The 20391-nt window shown below is 37.2% G+C and overlaps 1 protein-coding gene across 11 annotated transcripts in view; it reads left to right on the plus strand.

Moving 5' to 3' along the window:
* The window catches only part of ADAM22 (ADAM metallopeptidase domain 22), a 175056-nt gene that overhangs the window by 66030 nt on the left and 88635 nt on the right, over positions 1-20391 (plus strand). For all 11 annotated transcript variants that reach the window (XM_015558317.1, XM_015558318.1, XM_015558319.1 and 8 more), the window contains exon 4: positions 13438-13504. In XM_015558317.1, coding sequence (XP_015413803.1) covers positions 13438-13504 — 67 coding nt within the window. The remainder of the gene's footprint in view (positions 1-13437; positions 13505-20391) is intronic.

Here is a 20391-nt window from a genome sequence, read left to right on the forward strand (position 1 = left end):
TAATTTTCTGAGTAGAGGTCTTTTACCTCTTTAGTTAAGTTTATTCCTAGGTAGCTTAATTTTTTTGGTGCGATGGTAAACGGGATTGTTTTTATAATCTCTCTTTCTGAAAGTTCACTATTGGTGTATAGAAATGCCTCAGATTTCCTGGGGGGCATCTCCACTCTTAAGCAAGCGCTCATGTCTGCCACGTGCATGGGTTTGTGATTTGTACTTTCAGGCTGTCGTTGGAAGAGCAGAGCAAACTGTTGTCCTTCTTTGTTTCTTCCAAGTTGTGTTGCCCTTGGTCTCACTGCCTCCTTCACTATCCCAATCTACCTTGGCAGTGCTGTTGAAATTTTACCAGGTGAGTTTATATTAAGACTTTGACTCTTTCCACTGCTTCCCAATGCAATAGGCCCAAGTGGTCACCAAGTCCTGCAGATGTATTTACTCAAAAGAATATATATTAAAAAATGTTTAGCCCTAACCGGTTTGGCTCACTGGATAGAGCGTCTCAAGGGTCCCAGGTTCGATTAATCTACATTTATTTATTTTGTATTCATATAGTATATAATTTAAAATGTGAAAAAGAGTGAATCAATCAGGGGCCCAGTGGAGAAGAGATGGCATTCCAAATAGGATTATTCCTATTTATTTGTAAATGAAACTATTTACAAAAGCATGGAAGTAAGGAAACTATAATGGAGGCTTGTTAGTGTCAACCCAGTTGGGAAGGAGGGAAGGGAGTGGGTACTAGAACGAAGGGAGCCATTCCTACTGTACAGCTGTCAGCCCTTGAGAGAAGCCATAATCTTCTGTAGAGACACAGCCAATTCCAGGGACCTAGAGGGAGAAAGCCAGGAAATAAACACTCTGTCCTCATTCCTGTCCCACTGATTTATCCTGGTTTCCAGTGTCCAACCCAGCCAGAAGCCAGAGAGCAGGAAACCTGTGATGCTAACCAGACAGGCCAACCTGCTGGGGCACAAGTTGTTGGTAAGTGGATCTCAAGAAGCCAGTGGAAGATACCTAGCACAAAAAGTAATATGGGAGAAGTCTCTTTCCTGCCCTGGCACCCAGCTTCCCACTGTGAAAGCAACCATTTACCACCCCCCCTCCCCCACAGACATCTTAAATCCTGTTAAAGTAAACTGAGGGTGGGAATTATTGTCATAGATTTCAACATTTGCCTAAAGCAAACCTTATTGCTTGGAAGGATCTACCAATATGTGCCAAAGGTTTGCTGAGGGTCACTCAAGATAAGATGACACATATCCTGTTCCTGTATTCTGGGTGCTTTGCTTCATCCATTTTGGCCTTAAAACTTCTAAGCGGGCTAGGTTTTTGCGTTATTGCCTTATGTTTCCTGTTAGTGAGCTGGCTCAGAAATAAACCATGTAAAAATATATTGCTTCTTTTCCGACAAGTGATTATAGACTTTTTTTCTGAAATGGACTTTTCAATAGCTTTAAAACACAGTTTCCTAACTTGCTCTCCATGGATGGGCGCCGAATTTCAGGAACCCCTGAAATTGCCTTTAACATGTGAAAGTTTTAGGAGAGGAGGGCCAAGGCTTTCATCAAATGCTCTTAGAGGTCTTTGTGTCATAAAAGACTAAACACATTTGTCTACAGGAAGTTTGATGCATTTGGAATTTCTCCTCATTGCATAATTTTAACGTGACTTCTGCATTCTTAGGATTCAACAGCCTGGACAAAGTGAAATTCACATGCTCTCAGTAACTTGCAAACTAAAATTCTCTAGTGTTATGGGTTAATATGTGCTAAATGATCCTTGAAATATAAAATAGTGGGATCGTGGTCAAGAAATCCCACTATGGCCAGCTCGTAACAAGATTTATGTTCAATGAGAATGTTTCACTTGTATGTAATCTAGAGAAAAATGTTTTGCTTAAGTGATAAAGAGGATTTGGGTCATAGAAAAAGTTGCCTAGAATTTATTTTCTACTCAAAATTGTTCAGAAATTTTAAAGTATGTTCTATTGTGTGAAAATTGTTATTGATTTTCTGTATATTTGTAGGTAGCCTTGATAAATAAAACTAAGTACATTTATGATAAACAATTTTTATCATAAAATATTCTTTTATGTGAACGGTTGTCATATTTTGGAATCCAACTTTATGTACTCTGTCCTCTGGCCAAATATTCTTCTGAGAGAAAAAAATAGTTTAATATTAAAAAAATCACTGAGTGAGTTCATGGTATGATTTCCTAGTAGCATTTACTTTTTCTCAAAAAAGTAACTTTTCTCTTTCATAAGGCACGGGGGCAAGGAAACTACTGAAACTATTAGTGGAGCAATAGTTGCTCAGTGGGAAGCATTGTTAGACTGGAATAGGTGAGTCAACTCTTTACTTCTACTCATTTTACTTTCGTTTCCTTAGGACTCTGGTTACAAGTGTCCAAAACCTAAATAACTTAAACAAAGCAGGGAATTTATGTTTATTTACAGGAATGACATTTGTGGGGTGGAACTGGCTTCAGGCATGGCTATATTCACCTTTTAACTTATTGATTCTTCTCTGTCTGTGTCAGCTCCATTCTCTCTTAATACGTGTGTTCTTCATGCTGAGAACAACACTCTAGTTATAGAAAGAACCAGACTTTTTAACATTCCAGCCAGCAAACCATGTAGGAAGAAGCCTTTTCTTTCTCCACTTAAGAATATATAAAAATCCAAGGGAAAGAATTTGATTGGTCTTGCTTGGTCACATTATTGGGTCAAATCATAATACTAGCAGCTCATCCCATGATTAACAGTCCATTCATTGAATAGTGAAGCCATTTCCCAAAGGAAGGGGAAGGGTATTATTACCAGAGTAAGGGGATAAGTTTGCTGGGCTGGTGTTACCAGCACATGCCCAGCACAGTGAGTTACTATATACCTGTGTCAGAAAATCCTGCTTCCGAATTAGTAACTAGAATGCCATACTCTGGGTTTTATAAGCTAAGAATTAACCTGCTTGTTCTAGTTTGACTATAAAAGCACAGATGGAATGTCTGGAAAAATACGGATCTGTTTTATCTCCACATATTCTTGGTCTTTCTATAGGAGGCTGCAAGTAGATAATACTTAAATATAATCACTACATAATCTTCATTGTTGCAGAAGGCTTGTAAGTTGCCTACTAGCTGGTAAAATTAAATATGAATGCAAATGAAAAATAAGTAGCACAGTATTTTTATGCTTCTGATAGATTTGGAAATAATTACCTGCATGGGTATTTACCTTTTTTTCTTTAGGAAACTGATAATGAACGGAATCCAGTGTTATAATTCATACAAGGTTTTTTGCCCCTCCCAATGCTCAGAAATCTTCTAGGGTAAATGTCTTCATTTTCTTAATTCTTTTGATGGGAAAAATTATACTTTTTTCTGTGCAGCATTCTAATTAGGACTGGGTGCAGAAACTAAAAGGAATAAAGATACAAAATATTTTTTGTAATCCCAGTTTCAACATAGCAATTCATGTTACCACCATACTTATTATAATTTATTATACTTGTGACATATTAACAATGCACTAACAGTACAACCAGCCAGCCACAGACTAAAGCTATGAGAAAGGTTCCTTACTTTAGCAGTTCATTAGAATAGCCAATATTGTATCTGTTTCTTTTGATGTGTAAATCTCTGGATAAATTGAGCCTATCCTTTGTTTTGATTTTCATAACTAATCTCCTTTATCCCTTTTCCCAACCTAAGAAATGAGAAGTAAATAAGGAAAAAGTGAAAATTTTTCCTGATTTAGTCACCCATTTTTAAAGGATTATTTTGTAAAAGATTGTTCAGAATTTATGGCAACAATAACAAGTAAAAGGAAAAAATTCTCCTGTAAAATCTTAACACCCTAAGAAAACAATTGGCTTTTCCTTCTTCATTTCTTTCTTGTTTTATTTTCCCAATTGCAGATGCACATACTTTATATCATTGTCATAGTTAGAATGTATATTCTTCCCATTCCATTTAACATTTGCCATAGACATTTCCATATATTGCATATCCAGTTTTGCTACATAAGATCTAATTTGCCAATGTTCCATAATTTGCAAAGGAGTGAACATTTATGCTATTTCCAGTCTTGAACTTTGTAAATGATGCTATTATAAACATAATATAAGGTGTGTATTAAAACTTTTCTTTTTCTGGTATTATTTCTTTAAGAAAAATTCTAAGCAATGGATCAAAGGGTAGAAGCATTTTTGTAACTTAATTTTATAGTGAATTTGAGATAGTTTTAAAATTTGGAAATATGTAGCTACAATGTTTTTAGTAGTTTTTAAAAAATTGCTCATATAAATGTATCTTTTATTATTTATTGGCTCTATCCCATGTATTGTATCAAATTATCTCCATTTACTCTGTTTCTGGGGGATGGGGAATGAAAACCTAAAGCATAGGTTCCCATGTGAAAGACAAAAGAGAGAAAGGTGAGGGGGCACTTATTGATTTTCTTTTTACCCTACTGTCTAATTTTTATTAAGTCTGCCTGCTGTAATTTCCATTAGGTCTACCTTGATTTCATTTATCCTTTTTTTGCCTATGTATGAGAGCTTATTATTTCAGACTGTATGTATGAGTTAACCTTTGAACCCAGTCCTGATCAGTGAAAAATCATGATGTAATATCTTTCCCACCATCTTTCCCTTTATAAGAAGCTTTTGGATGATTTTCCTGCTCTTCCATCTCACTCCCCAGCACCGGAATTTTTTCATAAAACTAGATCTCCTTAATTTTCTATGATGGTTATAATCATATAGGCCACCTCCTTAAGACTTTCAGTGGAAACTTTGTGCCAATATTTATAGTTGTCTTAAATGGCTATTAGGCAGTTCAGAAAACAAAAGGCAATTGGTTAATTCTGCACCTTGTACCTCACTAGCAGTTTATACATCCCATGAACATTGGACATAGTGATTGATCTCAGCTCATTTGAAAATGTTCAGGAGTTGTGAGCCGCTTGATTGTATCTCTTGGGAAATCACATAGCATTTTGTATTTCTTTTTGTTTCCCAGGGATCTAACTCAATCCCTGGCAAGTATGACTTTTAGCATTCTCCATGTCCCATGGACAGAGAAGTATTTTTCATCTTTTTGTGGGCGAGAATAGAGACTATGAAGGGATAAGTTCCATGATCAATTAGGTTATTTTGATTTAGGATAAAAAATTAGTTTCTTCTGTCAAAAAATTCAACCTGTAGTATTAATTTCAGAACATGTTGGCTTATGGTTGTCAGACATATTCATTGCCTTATAAACTATAAAATCCCTGGATGAAAACTTACACTGCGGCTTTTATTTATAAGTAAGCTCCTAAATGTCACATAAACATAAAAGTATATCTTTGTTATTCTATATAGTAATTGCATACATTTGTTTCTTAATCCACCTGGACAGTTTTAGTTGTTTTCCTAAAACCATGGATCTGCAGATGCTGGTAGCCATAATCAAGTTTGTGAGGAGGAATTCTAAATTAGAGAACAAATAATTCCCAGAGGATAGTTATAATCTGAATCTGATTTTGTTCCCACATCTTTCCAAATATTGACAAATTCAGGACTAGAATATATAATAGCATTATACTTGAAAGGCTTTTTTCATTCTCTTTGTGTATGTGTATTTTCATTTTCAGAATGGCCAGTGATGATTATTATTTGGTACTTGTTACCTATGTAAAAAAAGGAAAAATAATGAACCACTTTCTCATTTTCACACTCTCTGGTTTCTGCCAGTGTTATTCTACTGAATCTGCTGTCAGGCACGTTACCAGCAACATACTTGTCTTCACATTTAATAATCTTTTTCTGTCCTTGGCTTCTCTTTAAGTATTTGGAAAGGTAGAAAAGGTTGATTCTCTCATCATTAAAACTCTTTTCTTAAAATACTAATTTATCTTTCCTTTTCTCCTCTCTTTTTAATATCACAGCCTTCTCAAAATGGGCACATCCAAGCCTGAGTCAATGTCTTTTATTCTCCCTGTTACTATCATAGCTCAAATCTATTTCTGTAGATATCTCCTAAACCTGTCCTCTCTCATGAGTTTTCTCCCTACACTTCATGGAGGTACAACTAACATAAGTGGCATCAATAGAGTACAAGTTTAAGATGTTATAAGTGTGTGTTTATGAAGTGGCCAGGCTTTCTGTAATCACTTCAGGATCAATATGTCTATCACTAAGCTCATCATCTTTTCCCTTGTACAGGTCTTTTCCCAGATTTTCACATATCTACTTCCTTAGACATCCAGGCTTATTAAATAATCTGTTGCAGATGATGAGGTTAGAATTTTGGTTAGGGCTAATTTTCTATTGCTGTGTAATGAATTGCCACAAACTTAGTGGCTTGAAAGAACATAGATTTGTTTTCTCATTGTTTCTATGGATCAGGAGATCATTTTCAGACTAGCTGGGTCCTCTGCTCAGGATGGAATAAAGGTGCTGGCTTGGGAGGCGATTGCATCTGAGGCTCAAGGTTTCAAGGTCATTCAGGTCATTGGCAGAATTCAGAATTGGCTGTATGACTGCGGTGCCTGTGTTCTTGCTAACTGTTGTCTGTGGACCTCTCTAAGCAACTCAAGGTCATCCTCAGGTCATTGACACATAGTCCCTTCCGTAGGCACTGCATGGCTGTCGCTTTTCCAGGCCCGCGGATGGACTTCTGCTACTGCTTCCTGACCTGCTGCGGGCTCCCCTGCGTAAATCAGGCCCACTCCATACTCTCTCCCTTTTCATTAACTCTGCGTCAGCTGATAAGGGATCTTAATTATATCTGCAAAATCCCTTTTTCCATATACCGTAACAAAATTGTGGGAATGCTATCCCATCGTATTCACAGTCCAACCCACACTTGGGGAAGTAATTACTCAGGGTGTATACACCATCCAGTGGGAATCAAGGGGCCGTCTTAGAATGCTACTTCCCACAGGTAGGTGGGAGCAAGTATGGTAATGAGTGCCAGCATTAGTCAGTCAAGCGATGCCATTAAGATGGTTCTACTAGCATAAGTCGTATCAATAGGGTACAAGTTTAAGATGTCATTAGTGTGTGTTTATGAAAAGTTTACTAATTCTATATATCGATATGTATATTATAAAACATACCTAGAAAATATTTTACTATGTACTCATCTACATTCCACTCCACTAATTGCATCTTACATCTGTCTTTGATGCTTTCTGGTAAGCAATTCCCACAATGCAACCATATTTCAATGGGAAATTTAAGGTTATTTTGAGAACTGCTACGTTTTTATTGAGAGATGCAAGCAAGTACTCTTTGCCTTTATGCTTTGTTATAAAATTCTATACAATTATACATGGTGGTTTCCCACCCCTAAGCTAGTCCAGGTAAGGTGCAATGTGAGGTGACTTTCTCCAGCTGTCATCCCAGATAAGGATAATTGCTTCTGGTGAATAATCAAATGATGGCTTTCATCCTATTTCACCCTCTGACCTTTGGAGGAACAGCATTTCTTCTAAGTTGCTTTGTGTGTATGTGTGTGAGCAAAATCACTGTTGAAATGTTATTTTTCTTAGGAAGAAATCTGTTAAGAAAAGAAAAAATGTAGATTCATATTTGAATAAAGAAAACAGTGTTTCTACTCTGGTTTTCTAAAATGTATTTATAAATAGCATCTGTTTCTATATAAATATAGAGGTTTGTTAATTGCATTCTGCTGGTGTGTCAAAATTGATGACAAAGCTTTTCTTTGAGTCATATCTATTTTGTATTCTTTGCTCTGTTGTCTAAACCATTTTTTCCAATCTCAAAAGAAGGTATCTCTTTAAAAAAGTATCTCTTTAGGGAAGTCACTATTTTTCATACATTTTGCATAAAGCAGAGCCCATTACTAATTTTAGGCTACTTATTCCATAAGATGTAAGAAAGATAGATACTCAGTCTCATTCTATTTTACAGAGGCTGAGATTTAAAAATTTACATGATTTTTACAAATATGTTATATTAGCTAGAACATTTTGTAGGAAAAAAAGGAAGAAGTAAACTTTGGTTTTATTTTCAAATCAGTGGTTTATGTTGATATGGTATTTAGCTGATTTGAAATTAAATGCTGACTCTTGAAGACAGCTGTTTTGTGTGTTTAATTTGGAACCAAGACCATTATATGGGAACATTCTTTATACATATATTCATAGATTACTGTGCTTTAGACCCTCTAGCTTTGTACTTGATCTGAGGGAGTTTAAAATGGAATTGGAAATTAATGTGCTTATCTCTACCCACATATACACTCAGTCTTCATTTCTCTTGATTGACTTAGCATTTCTCTTAGAAAAAAAAAAGATTCATGGCTCAGTCAGTAATTGTATTCATCTTCTAATTCCAGTCTTTCTTGAACTTGTTCCGGTCAGGCTGACATTTTGCCTCCATTAAGGGAGCCTTGGTGATAGACATAAATCCACAGGATAATGTCTTATTCTTGAGTGCCTCTGAAATGTGTTTCTAACCCAATCTCAAAGTGTCTGATGTGTTTTAGGCCCTAATTATCTTCTTCATCCATCAATGTTTTTTCCCCCCTATTTCCTGGGTGAACCAGATCTAGTTTTGAGGATATTAATAGCCTATTCCACAGCCGTGGAAGGAGAAATTTGTTGCTACCAGTAGCAAGAAGGTGGATGACATTCACTTCTCTACACAAAGGTCACTTTTCAAGTAGCTGACCTGTGTTTTTCTCTTCTGAATGCTTGATGGTAGCTGTATATACTGTATTTCAAATCTGCAACTTCCAACAACAGAGCCATTTCTTATCTGAAACATGGATATTAGCTACTTTTCATGGTAGAGTTTATAGCATTCCATATTATTAAAAACATACACTTAGAAATATACATTTGTTTCCTATTTGAATCAGTGAAAACGTTGAATAAAGGTATAAGCAAAATACTTTTAAGAAAAGCATTTCAACTCCATCCATGCATATCCACACATGTCCATATGTGGATGGAAATTGTGGAGAGTTTTCCATCTGTATGCATACCATTTAGAAGTACAAGAGAGCCCAGGAAAAATAATTTCCATCACCAGCATCAGAGATACTTCTATTCATCTATTTTTATGCATGTGCATTATAGAAATCAAATATACTGCTCTTGTTGCTACAATATGGCTTCCATTAAATCCAAGGATACGTATTTCTTTTTGAAATTAAAATAGGGAAGCTACACAATATGCAGCCTATTAAAAAGTAAATATTTTAAATGCTTTGCAAAATTGTAGTCATATTGTTGCCCTTTATAACTCTCAGATATTACCCTATTTAATTCTTAGTTAAACTGTTGCTAATTCCATTATTTGAAGAAAGTAATTTAAAATAAACATAGAAGCAATTCCTTTTTGGATTAGGGGTAATAGGTTTACATATCATCTGTGATTATGATGATGATGATGGCTTTTTAAAGTGCTGATAAATTTCCATGTTATCTCCTCTATTAGATTTCTTATAATGACAGCACACAGATAGGTGAAAATGTGGCATTTTTCACAAATCTCTCCTAAGTTGGAGAAATTCATTCTAACTCATGTAATAGAGACGCTTTTATAATGAATCTTCTTTGCTAATCATCTCTACCTACTGCAGTTAGGTTATTTTTAATAGGACTTTCATCTTGAATAGTCTTTTCATGTACATTGGCTATGATAAAATTCCCAGCAGTCTCTTTTTATGCTTTTCTGTTAAAAGAGGGATGTGGTTGTTCAAATCATGGACTCAGGAATGAGACCTACCTGGGAATGAATCTGGTGCTATCATTGACCAGCTGGGCTTCCCACTTGACCTTTCCACACTTCCGTTTCCTTGCCTACTGAAGGGGATCATATGTATACCTACCTCATCAGTTGTCTGTATACTTCAGTGAGCTACTAATGCATTTAAAGCACCTAGCACAGTGCCTGGCACAAAGGCCTCCACACATACTAGCTGTTAGTACTATTTCCGCAACTTGAACCCTCAACTCTAAATAGGCTCATCGTTTCACTACCTCTGGAGTCACTTGTAGTTTTTCCTCTGCTACAAGTCTGCTGTTGTTATTCCTCTCATTTGAAATGTCCTTCTCTGCCTCTCCATTCTATCCACCTTCTAAGAATGAAGTCTTACAGCCTTCATGAACCCTGACCTGACTGTTCTAATTCTCAGAGATCTTTTATTTTTGTGCATTCTATGTGCCTACTGTCAGTTCCATTTACTGAGGCTCTCAATAATACATTGCCTTCAGATCTGTTCCTTATATCTTCTTGTTTTCATAACAAGACTTGAAGTGCCATGGAATCAAGTGCCCTTTATATGCTCACATCTTCCTAGGAATTGAATATGTGAGCATGTTGTTGAGAGGTATTTTATCTTTTTAAAAAATGATTGTGTTTCAAAGAATAAATGGCATAGAAACTAAAAAAGCAGTACAAAAGATCAATGAAACCAAGAGCTGGTTCTTTGAAAATACAAATAAGATTTACAATTATTTAAGCAGCCTCATCAAGAAAAAAAAAGAGAGAACCCAAATAAGTAAAATCAGAAATGAAAGAGAAGAAGTAACAACTGATATCACGGAAATACAAAGTATCATAAGAAATCACTATGAACAGCTATATGCCAACAAATTGGACAACTTGGGAGATATGGAAAAATTCCTAGAAACATGCAATTTTCCAAAACTGCATCAGGAAGACTCAGAAACCCTGAATAGATAACAACTAATGAAACTGAAACAGTAACAAAAAGAAAACAGTCCTGGATCCCATGGCTTCATAGGCAAATTTTACCAAACATTCAAAGAAGAAATAACACCTATCCTAAAAAAATAAACATATGGGACTATATCAAACTAAAAAGCTTCTGCACAGCAAAATAAACTATCTAAAAAAATGCAAAGGGAACCTACTGAATGGAAGAACATATTTTCCAATGATACATCTGATAAGGGGTTACTTTCCAAAATATATAAAGATCTTATACAGCTCAACATCAGGAAGACAAATAATTCAGTTAAAATTGGGCAAGCCGAAACCGGTTTGGCTCAGTGGATAGAGTGTCAGCCTGTGGACTGAAAGGTCCCGGGTTCAATTCCGGTCAGGGGCATGTACCTGGGTTGCAGGCACATCCCCTGTGGGAGATGTGTGGGAGGCAGCTGATCGATTTTTCTCTCTCATCGATGTTTCTGACTCTCTATCTCTCTCCCTTCCTCTCTGTGAAAAATCAATAAAATATATTTAAAAAAAATTGGGCAAAAGATCTGAATAGACACTTCTCCAAAGAGGACCTACTGATGGCCAATAGACATATGTAAATATGCTCAACATCACTAATCATCAGAGAGATGCATCTTAAAACCACAATGATATATCACCTCATACCTGTCAGAATGGCTACTATCAACAAATCAACAAACAAGTGTTGGCCAGGGTGTGGAGAAAAGGTAACCTTTGTGTGCTGTTGGTGGGAATGCAGACTGGTGCAGGGCACAGGTGCACCCAAGACAAATAATTATCTGACCCAAAATGTCATTAGTGTGGAAGTTGAGCAATCCTGAGCCCTGGATGTCACCAGGAGGTGGTTGAATTTGTATCCTGGCTATTTAGTGTCTTTTGTATATTTATTATGTCATAAACATTTATTAACCAGGTGCATCATGAATATTAAATATCTTTCTATCAATGTGTAAAACATACATGATTTTCTTACCTATACTTTATATAGCCAATGCAATTTACCCATGTCTAACGAAATTTTGCTTACTAGCTACTTATCTATATTTAAATATCTTCAGAGTGTTTGCCTACATTATTATAAACTTCAAATTTATTCATTTAACAGACTTGAAGATTTACAAAAGCAAATTCACATTACTTTTTATGTTATTTTATAATTGGGACAATTTTGGCTTGGTGACCTTCAGAACACTGTGAAAAAGGTTTTCTTAATTGGCTGAATGTTTATTCATAGAGTAGATTTAGAATATCAACTGATGGTTGGCATCAATTCAGCACCAGCAGGGATCCCCAGTTTGGGATGTGGTGAAAAAAGAAACTTTATTCAGTGCAAACAGCTCAATTATGAAACAGCACAGCTGTGGAACAGCAGGGCTGTGAGACGGGTTCTGGGGTGAGGCAGCCCTGGGGCGAGGCGGCCCTCAGACAAGGCCCCTCTTGGGCTAGACACTTCAGCTCTGCCTGCTCTGCTCCAGTGGCTCTGTTCCGTTCTGGTCTGGTGAGAAGTCTTCGGTGCTTTGTTTTAGGTGTTTCAACTCCAGTTTTCAGTCTTTGGTGAAAAGGGAAAGTGCTCCGCCTGAGCCAGAGAGGTGCTGACTTATATAGAGAGAAGTCCCTGCCCCAGTCTCTGGTTAGTCTGTCCTCATGCAAATGAGGACTCCAAATCCTCACGCTTTGATTGGTCCAAAAGGCACTGTCTGGACTGAACAGCATGGAGCCACTCTGATAGGTTGGTAAAGATGCTAATAAGGATATAGCTTTCCGGTTCCGTTTGGAGCAGGGACGCCTCAGTCTTATTGGTTGAAGTAGGATTCCAGGAACCACTTTATAAGGCCTGGCTCAGACGGCAGGAACACAGTGCAGGCAGGCTGTTCAGTGCAGTTTCAATGAGAGAGCCCTGTTTTTAGACATGGCTGCAAGGCTCTGCTCTTAAATTTGAGCTCCATTTGCCACCAGGAGCCTTTCTTAGTAGGTATCTCCAGTCCCAGGGTCCACAGAAATTTATAGCTTCATGTATTATTTCTATTAATGTTAATTTTATTTTAGTGCTTTAAAAATAATAGACTTCAATACTTTTTGAGTAAATTGTGTCTTGAGGTATTTCCATTAAAGTATGTGGGACATTTTTTCCACATACTTGGAATAAAGAGAAGTGCATTTAAGATGATGCAAATAGTTTAAAATTCTATGAGAAGTTTGTTGTTTAGTAGATTTCAAAATAGAATTATTTTATTGCTAATGCTATATTTCTTTTAGCATTCTTTGCCCCCTTTTTATTTTTGTGATGGAAACTAATGTTTTGTCAGATAAAATATCACACACAACACATAAAGAGATGGTGAGGGATGGTAGCAAGTTAAAACTGTTTGATAAAAAGCTAAAGCAAAAAGGGAAGAAGATGTCTTTATAATAATGGCGTGCTTCCGGTAGTTTCCCAGAACTCCTCAACAAGATCAGTGGAATCAGCTCTGCTAAGCAGGGCAGTGACAGGTGGTGTAGTCAGTTCAACTGAATAACCCTTTAGAAGTACTAGGCTGGTGTGTGTGTGTGTGTGTGTGTGAGAAAGAGAGAGAGAGACTGAGAGACTTCTGTAAAGCTTTATTTTTGTTTTAAAGTCGGAGTTAATGAATCATTAAAGCTGGTATGGGTAAACTTGATTTTCAAATGCGTTACATTTTCTAGTCCTCTTTAACCATCCTTGATTTTGTTGTTGCAGTGACTTGCTGTCCTCTGAATACATAGAGAGACACATTGAACATGGAGGGAAGACGGTGGAAGTTAAAGTAAGTAACATTTTTCTCCCTCTCGGGAACATTTTTTTCAGAATCTTTCGAATACTGATTACCATTTTAATACTTTCAGTGATACGTCTAATGTACCATTTGGGGGTTTTATAACAAAGAATTTTATCAAGCCCTGGCTTGGGTGTTGTCCCATGCGCAGAAAGGTTGCTGGTTGATTGTTGGTCAGGGCACTTGCCCAGGTTTTGGGCTCAATCCTAGTTGGGGACCTGCAGGAGGAAGCCAGTGGCTGTTTCTCTCTCTCTCATCCTCTCTTAATTTATCTTAAAAAAATTTTTTTAGGAAGAAAGTATATTACCAGTTACTTTTGAAAATAAAATAAAGCCTTTAGTTATTAGAAAAAGAATTGTAAGTACACTGTAGGAGTCATTGGAGGTATAGAATTAATTCTATAGTTTTATAGAATTAATATTGCTGCATATATTTTATTTTTTTAAATTATATCACAGAAAATAATTTCTGAAATTTGCTTTTAAGGTTAGCACTGAGAACCAAGAGGTGAAATCTTGGGTCAGGGTATACACAGCTTTTTATTTTGTTGGGAATGACTTCCCCTGGTAAAATGATAAACTTATTAGATCTACTGGGAAGTCCCAGGGAATTTTAAAACTCTGGAAACAGTAATCTCAAGATCCTAGTTCTAGTTCTTGTCATCTCAGTTCTGAAAAGATTCCACACAAATAAAAAGGCTTCTCCAATTATAGGCGTAAGACTGTATGTTGTTTTCTTCCAGTGCACTGATGAACCTTAGGGCATGTGAGACTGAACTCCACCAGAGGCTTGCTTTAGGTTCAATGTTTAGGGTACCAAGTTTTAGCTAATTGTCTATTTTCTTTGAACAGTATTCAGACTACCTATTCTGCCCTGTCATAATTATATTTCTATCTATATATATTTGCTTTCTTTTTCTGATTATATTTGATGCATACTCATTTTAGAAAACTTGTAAGTAGGGATAACTATATCAAAAAAGAAAAAAAAATCACCCTTAAACTCTACTGAGGTAAATTTTGTTTTCATTTTGCTGTATTTCCTTTTAGTGTTGTTTTGTTCTATGCACATACTTACATTTATATATATAAGTATATATAAACATATATACAACGTTATATCTTACTTTTAAAAAAATATATTTTATTGATGTTTTACAAAGAGGAAGGGAGTGGGATAGAGAGTTAGAAACATCGATGAGAGAGAAACATTGATCAGCTGCCTCCTGCACACCCCCTACTGGCGATGTGCCCGCAACAAAGGTACATGCCCTTGAAAGGTTACTTGTTGAAAGTAAATAAATATAATGAATGGTCGTTACTTGTTGAAAGTAAATATAATGAATGGTCGAGCTACAATTTGAATCTAGGGTATGTAACTCCCACACTGACTCTTATACCATGTTATCTACCATATACTAGTGTTCTATGTTATACAAAAGAGGATGGCCATAAAAATTGAAATGAATTTTATTTAGACCTATTACATACATATTAATTCTGGAGGTACCAACAATTACTCCTTTAGAGTTTAATCTTTAAACTGAAATGGTGGTCTACTTAAAGAACCTTTAGCTATTTCTCACAAATTTGGTTACACATTTGGGTAAATTTTCTGTAATGTTACTTTGGGAAAAAATGGTGCAGATACATTTCAGTACAAAGCTTGTTTTATTTTTCACATCTCAGGAAAATAAATGTAGTAGGAGTTTTAGAACACTAGGAGAGGAATTTGAAATTCTGTATGTATAGGTGGCGGAAGGGGAAGATTTTCTGGAGGTCAAAGTAAAGGTAGACATCTTGGTAGAGATATGATTTATCATATTCATTACCAATAAAAGAGCATGTCCAGTTATCAGTATCATTAACCATGTCTTCTTTTCCAATTTTTCAATTATTTATTGTTGAAAGTATTACAGATGCCCCCCTTCTTCCCACAATTGATCCCTTCTAGCCCGCACCCACACCAACCATTTCTTTTGGTTAAATTATATGATGTCTTGTTATAATAACCTAAAGTAATAGCTGCTGAGTGTCTTTTTTATTAGCTCAAATGATTTCTAAACTACTGTATGTGAGCTCCCAACTGGTCCTTGGATCAGGATCCTAATTGTTAGGATGGGTATGTACAGAGACACCCATTATACATTATTGACTTTTTACTGGCAATTAACTGGTTGCTACCCATCACATAATTGAATTGAGTGTACTCAACTATCATTGTCTCAAAGTCATAATAATGCCCACAGTGGCATTAAGAAGATGGATAAGAAAGCGAAGGACCGTGGGTCAAGGGTGACGCCTGGAATTGGATAAAGGCGTTGCAGAGAGGCTGTGTTGGAGAGCAGGTGTCAGAGGAGAAAGTGTCTGCTTAAGGGTGAAAGAGGTGGTTGTGGCTCTCGGGAACCGTTTACTCTGATGGAATAGTGGGGTAATTTCATTAAAATATTTTATAGGCAAACTGAAATGGCCACTGTCACTCTGGAAACAGTATATCAGGAAGTTGATATAGAAGCAAAGAAAAAGCCTTGATTTTTTTCTCCTGCTGCTCACATCCATCTTCGATTGGATGTGACTCCATGCACGATTTCTAGCTTAACGTGGTACCATCTCCAGGAGGTGCCTGTGATACAAGCAGCGTCTTTAGGTTCCTTTCGTACTCACTTTTGTAAGTCAGGTTTCCAACTCATTTCTTCTTTCTTAAAAAAGAGATTCCTTCTTTATCCTTTCTCAGTCTTTTTTTTTTTTTTACCCGATGGATATGTAACTGACAGAAAAAACATACTAGCGGAGGACAGCTATAAGAAGTCACTTAGAAAATTTTGAGTATGTGAACTGTTAGGACAGCATATACCTACCTCCCTGGCTCACTTTGTAGCTCCTTTAAGCCTGAGCAGTATTCAGAGAAAACTAGAGGCCCGATGCACGAAGTTCATGCAAGAGTAGGCCTTCCTTCTCCTGGCTACCGGCACCGGCTTCCCTCTGGCACAGGGGTGGGCAAACTTTTTGACTCGAGGGCCACAATGAGTTCTTAAACTGGACCGGAGAGCCGGAACAAAAGCATGGATGGAGTGTTTGTGTGAACTAATATAAATTCAAAGTAAACATCATTACATAAAAGGGTACGGTCTTTTTTTTTTTTTAGTTTTATTCATTTCAAACGGGCCGGATCCGGCCCGCGGGCCATAGTTTGCCCACGGCTGCTCTGGCACCTGGGACCTGGGCTTCCTTCGCAGCCCTGGCTTCGTCCAGGAGGTCATCTGGAAAGATGTCGGGTCTAATTAGCATATTACACTTTTATTATTATAGATTGCTTGTAATCTTGAATTGTGTTCAAGTTTTCTCATGTCCCCTTTTCTAGGTTTCTCCAGGAGGTATACAATTCTCAACAGTTGAATACTTTAAAAGATGCACAATGTGTTAAAGAAATAATGTTGCTTAAGGCATCTTTTAAGATGTTTCGTTTGGGAAAAAAAAACCCACAAATAGTTGTTTGGTACTATAAAATGTGAATTTCTTAAGTAAAAAATGTTCTCAGTTTGTCATTAGTCACAGAATTTAGTTTATTTAAAATGTAGGTTATCCAGGGTGTGGCAAAAGTAGGTTTACAGTTGTTCATATATAAAACAATACAAGAATTAATAAATAATCATACAAGAATAAACCCTGTTTCACATATAACTGTAAACTACTTTCCCCCCACCCTGTAGTTTAGTGACTGCATTCTCTTCCTTCTACCTCTTCTTTTTTTGCTTAGTGAAAATATCCTTTTAGGAGACATAGATTTTTCTTGGGTTCATTGCATATGACTGAATAGTACATAAATGCTTGAACTGTTTCCTTTTTGGCCTCAGGGAGCACAGAAATAGCCATCAACCTGCCAGAGTGTCATTATATGTGTTTATTGCAGGAGAAACGATGAACAAAGGGGTTAATCTGAGATTGCTTATCCTGGATATCAAGTTTCCTTATCGATTCTCAAAAGTGCATCACCATCCAGAATAGAATCTTGGTACTTTCTATAGAAGCAGGAAGGGTAAGCGATTACGAAGAATGGAAAAACTAGGCCTTGGTGTGCAGTAAATTTTGCTGCATGAATTAGTACAGAGTCATCCATACCATTGCATCAGTGATGAATCTTCTGAAGTGAAAAGACTTGCATGTATTTTTCAGATAGCGTTTAGGTTATATTTTGAGGCTATCTTTGAGATGAAATGCAAGCAACAGACACTGTAGCCAAGTAATCTGTCCAAAGGCTTTTAAAAATCCCATTTTCCGTTTCAGAACAACTCAGCAGCAGCATTTCTCTGCCAAAATGCCTTTCTTATTTACCACTTTCCTTCACATCTGAGAAACGTGCTTTCTATCTTGAATTCTCACTACAGTAGTTCTTCCAGAGGCTCTTGGATAAGGGAATGATACTTTGTCACCTAGACAGTAATTAAGTCACATGGCCTGGAAAGATGCTTTTAGAAACGATTTTTTTTTAAAAGGATCTATTTATAGAACTTGTTACCTAAGCTCTTAGCTTGATCACTCTTAATTTCAAATAGAAGTTTCAGGCATTTTCTCTGGTTCTGTGGAGAGGGGGAGGCCTCTATCCAGTAAAGAAACTCAGTGATATGCATCAGAAGGCCTGCAGACGGGAAGATTACCAAAGACCTTTCCTTGGTCCTTTGAGGGCCTCTTGCTGCCATGGTAACTGGGACTTTTTTTAAACAGCTTTAATGACGTACACTTCATTTACTGTAACCTGAAGTGGGGTTCAGTCTCTATTCTGCCTGGTAGGGAGCACAGATTCTTTAACTGAGTATGTGTAAGTAGAGTTGATTAAAATGATCACAAACAGTTCATGAAGCGATGCTAGGAATGTCTGGCAGGTGCAACTTTCCCTTATTTTATTTTTTTAAATTTATTGATTTTTTATAGAGAGGAGGGGAGAGGGATAGAGAGTTAGAAACATCGATGAGAGAAACATTGATCGGCTGCCTCCTGCACACTGCCTACTGGGGATGTGCCTGCAGCCAAGGTACACGCCCTTAACCGGAATCGAACCTGGGACCCTTGAGTCCGTAGGCCGACTCTCTATCCACTGAGCCAAACCGGTCAGAGCAACTTTCCCTCATTTTAGATCTGTATTTATACGCTTTTCACCGCACTATCCGGGAGATTTAGGTGAGGGACTCTCACCACCGAACCTAAACTGAGAGCGCACCTCTGGGCACAAGGAGGAGACCTTCCAGCGCAGGTGCCCCGGGCTGTGGTGTGGGTGGGCAGGTGCCTCACCAGGTTCTCTTTGCCAGAGGGGAATAGTTCGGACGTCATAGCTGTGGACATGATACCTTTTCCCACTGCATAATAAAAAGCATAATAAAATTAGATGACCTGAAGAAAGGTCTTCTAAAGTTTTCTGTCAGAAAAACAGTTTAGCCATGATTTAACGTCAATCTGATGAATAGTAAACTAGAAGGATTTTAAACTATTGATTAATATATGTCCCATATATGCAATTATTTAGTTATTGGGTATAGCTAAACTGGTTTTAAATTTCACTATATTTAATTACCTCATTAGTTCCTAACTGCCAACATAAATTAGTTTTGTAAACCTCAGGATTCTACAGGAATAAGACCTAGACTTTCTAAAAATGTAAGTAGGATTGCTCTTCCAGTAATGTAATAAGAAATCATTGAATTGAATTTCAGGGGTGCTGGTGGGATTCAGTTCCAGGATCTTCTGAGCTAGAGATGATTCTGTAACTGCAGATAGAGCCAGCACGGGAAACCTATCCTTCGGGGCTTGTGGGTTTGAGCTGCTGCCCATTTGTAAATACTTTCATTTATAAATAGTGAATTATATCAGAAGGAAGACTCATTAATTTTCTCTGTTACTAGTGCAAGAGCCACGATATCCTCACATACGTACTTTACTTTAAATCCCAAACAACAATAAACCTGGAAAAGCCCAAGCTGGGTGGCTCAGCTGGTTGGAGCATTGTCCAATACACCAGACATGTTGCAGTTCTATCCCTAGTTGGGGCGCATACGGGAGGCAACTGACTGACATTTCTCTGTTTCTCTCCCTCCCTCCCTTTCTCTGTTTAAAATCAATAAACATCCTCTGGTAAGGATTAAATATATACACTTAGCTGGAAAAAAACACATATTTGATGGTTGGTGTATATGAGTCATAGTGAGCTGCTTTCCTTGATTGACAATTAATTGCCATATGTAACTGTGTTGTAGAAAGACTACACTTCCATTTGCTATCTATCAACTCAGGCTCTGGGACTAAGGCTTACCTTAAGGGCAGGTAACTGCTTCACATATGTTAAGTCTTAGTTCTTCGGGAATACCATTGTTGCTCTTCTTTTGCAGATGAGGAAACTGAACGTCTAAAGTTTAACTAACTTGCCCAAGAATTTGAGGCCAGGCAGTCTGGTGCCAGAATTCATGCTATCATCCATTAAGCCGAGTGGCCAAATTATTATGACCACCTCATGTTTGTAGGCAAATTAGCTATAATTTCTCGCTGAAGTTGCTAGAGGGCCAGACCATTATAAATAGGGAAGCAGGTTGTTTACGACAGTAGAAGTGATATTTTTCTGAAGGTATGGGAAAAAAACGCGATTTAACAGCCTTTGAACGTGGGAGATATATATATGTGTGTGTGTGAATACACACACACACACACTGAGTGGCCAGATGATTATGACCACCCCATCAGTACTTTGTTGGGCCACCTTTTGCCTTTAATACTCGGCGATTCTTCTTGTCATTGACTCCACGAGATGCTGAAAGGTGATGTGAGGACTCTGACACCATGCCTGATGAATAGCACTGTCCAGTTCTGTGAGATTTGATGGTTGTGGCTGAGTTG

This window comes from Myotis davidii, unplaced genomic scaffold, assembly GCF_000327345.1.
Source record: "Myotis davidii unplaced genomic scaffold, ASM32734v1 scaffold187, whole genome shotgun sequence".
NCBI lineage: Eukaryota > Metazoa > Chordata > Mammalia > Chiroptera > Vespertilionidae > Myotis > Myotis davidii.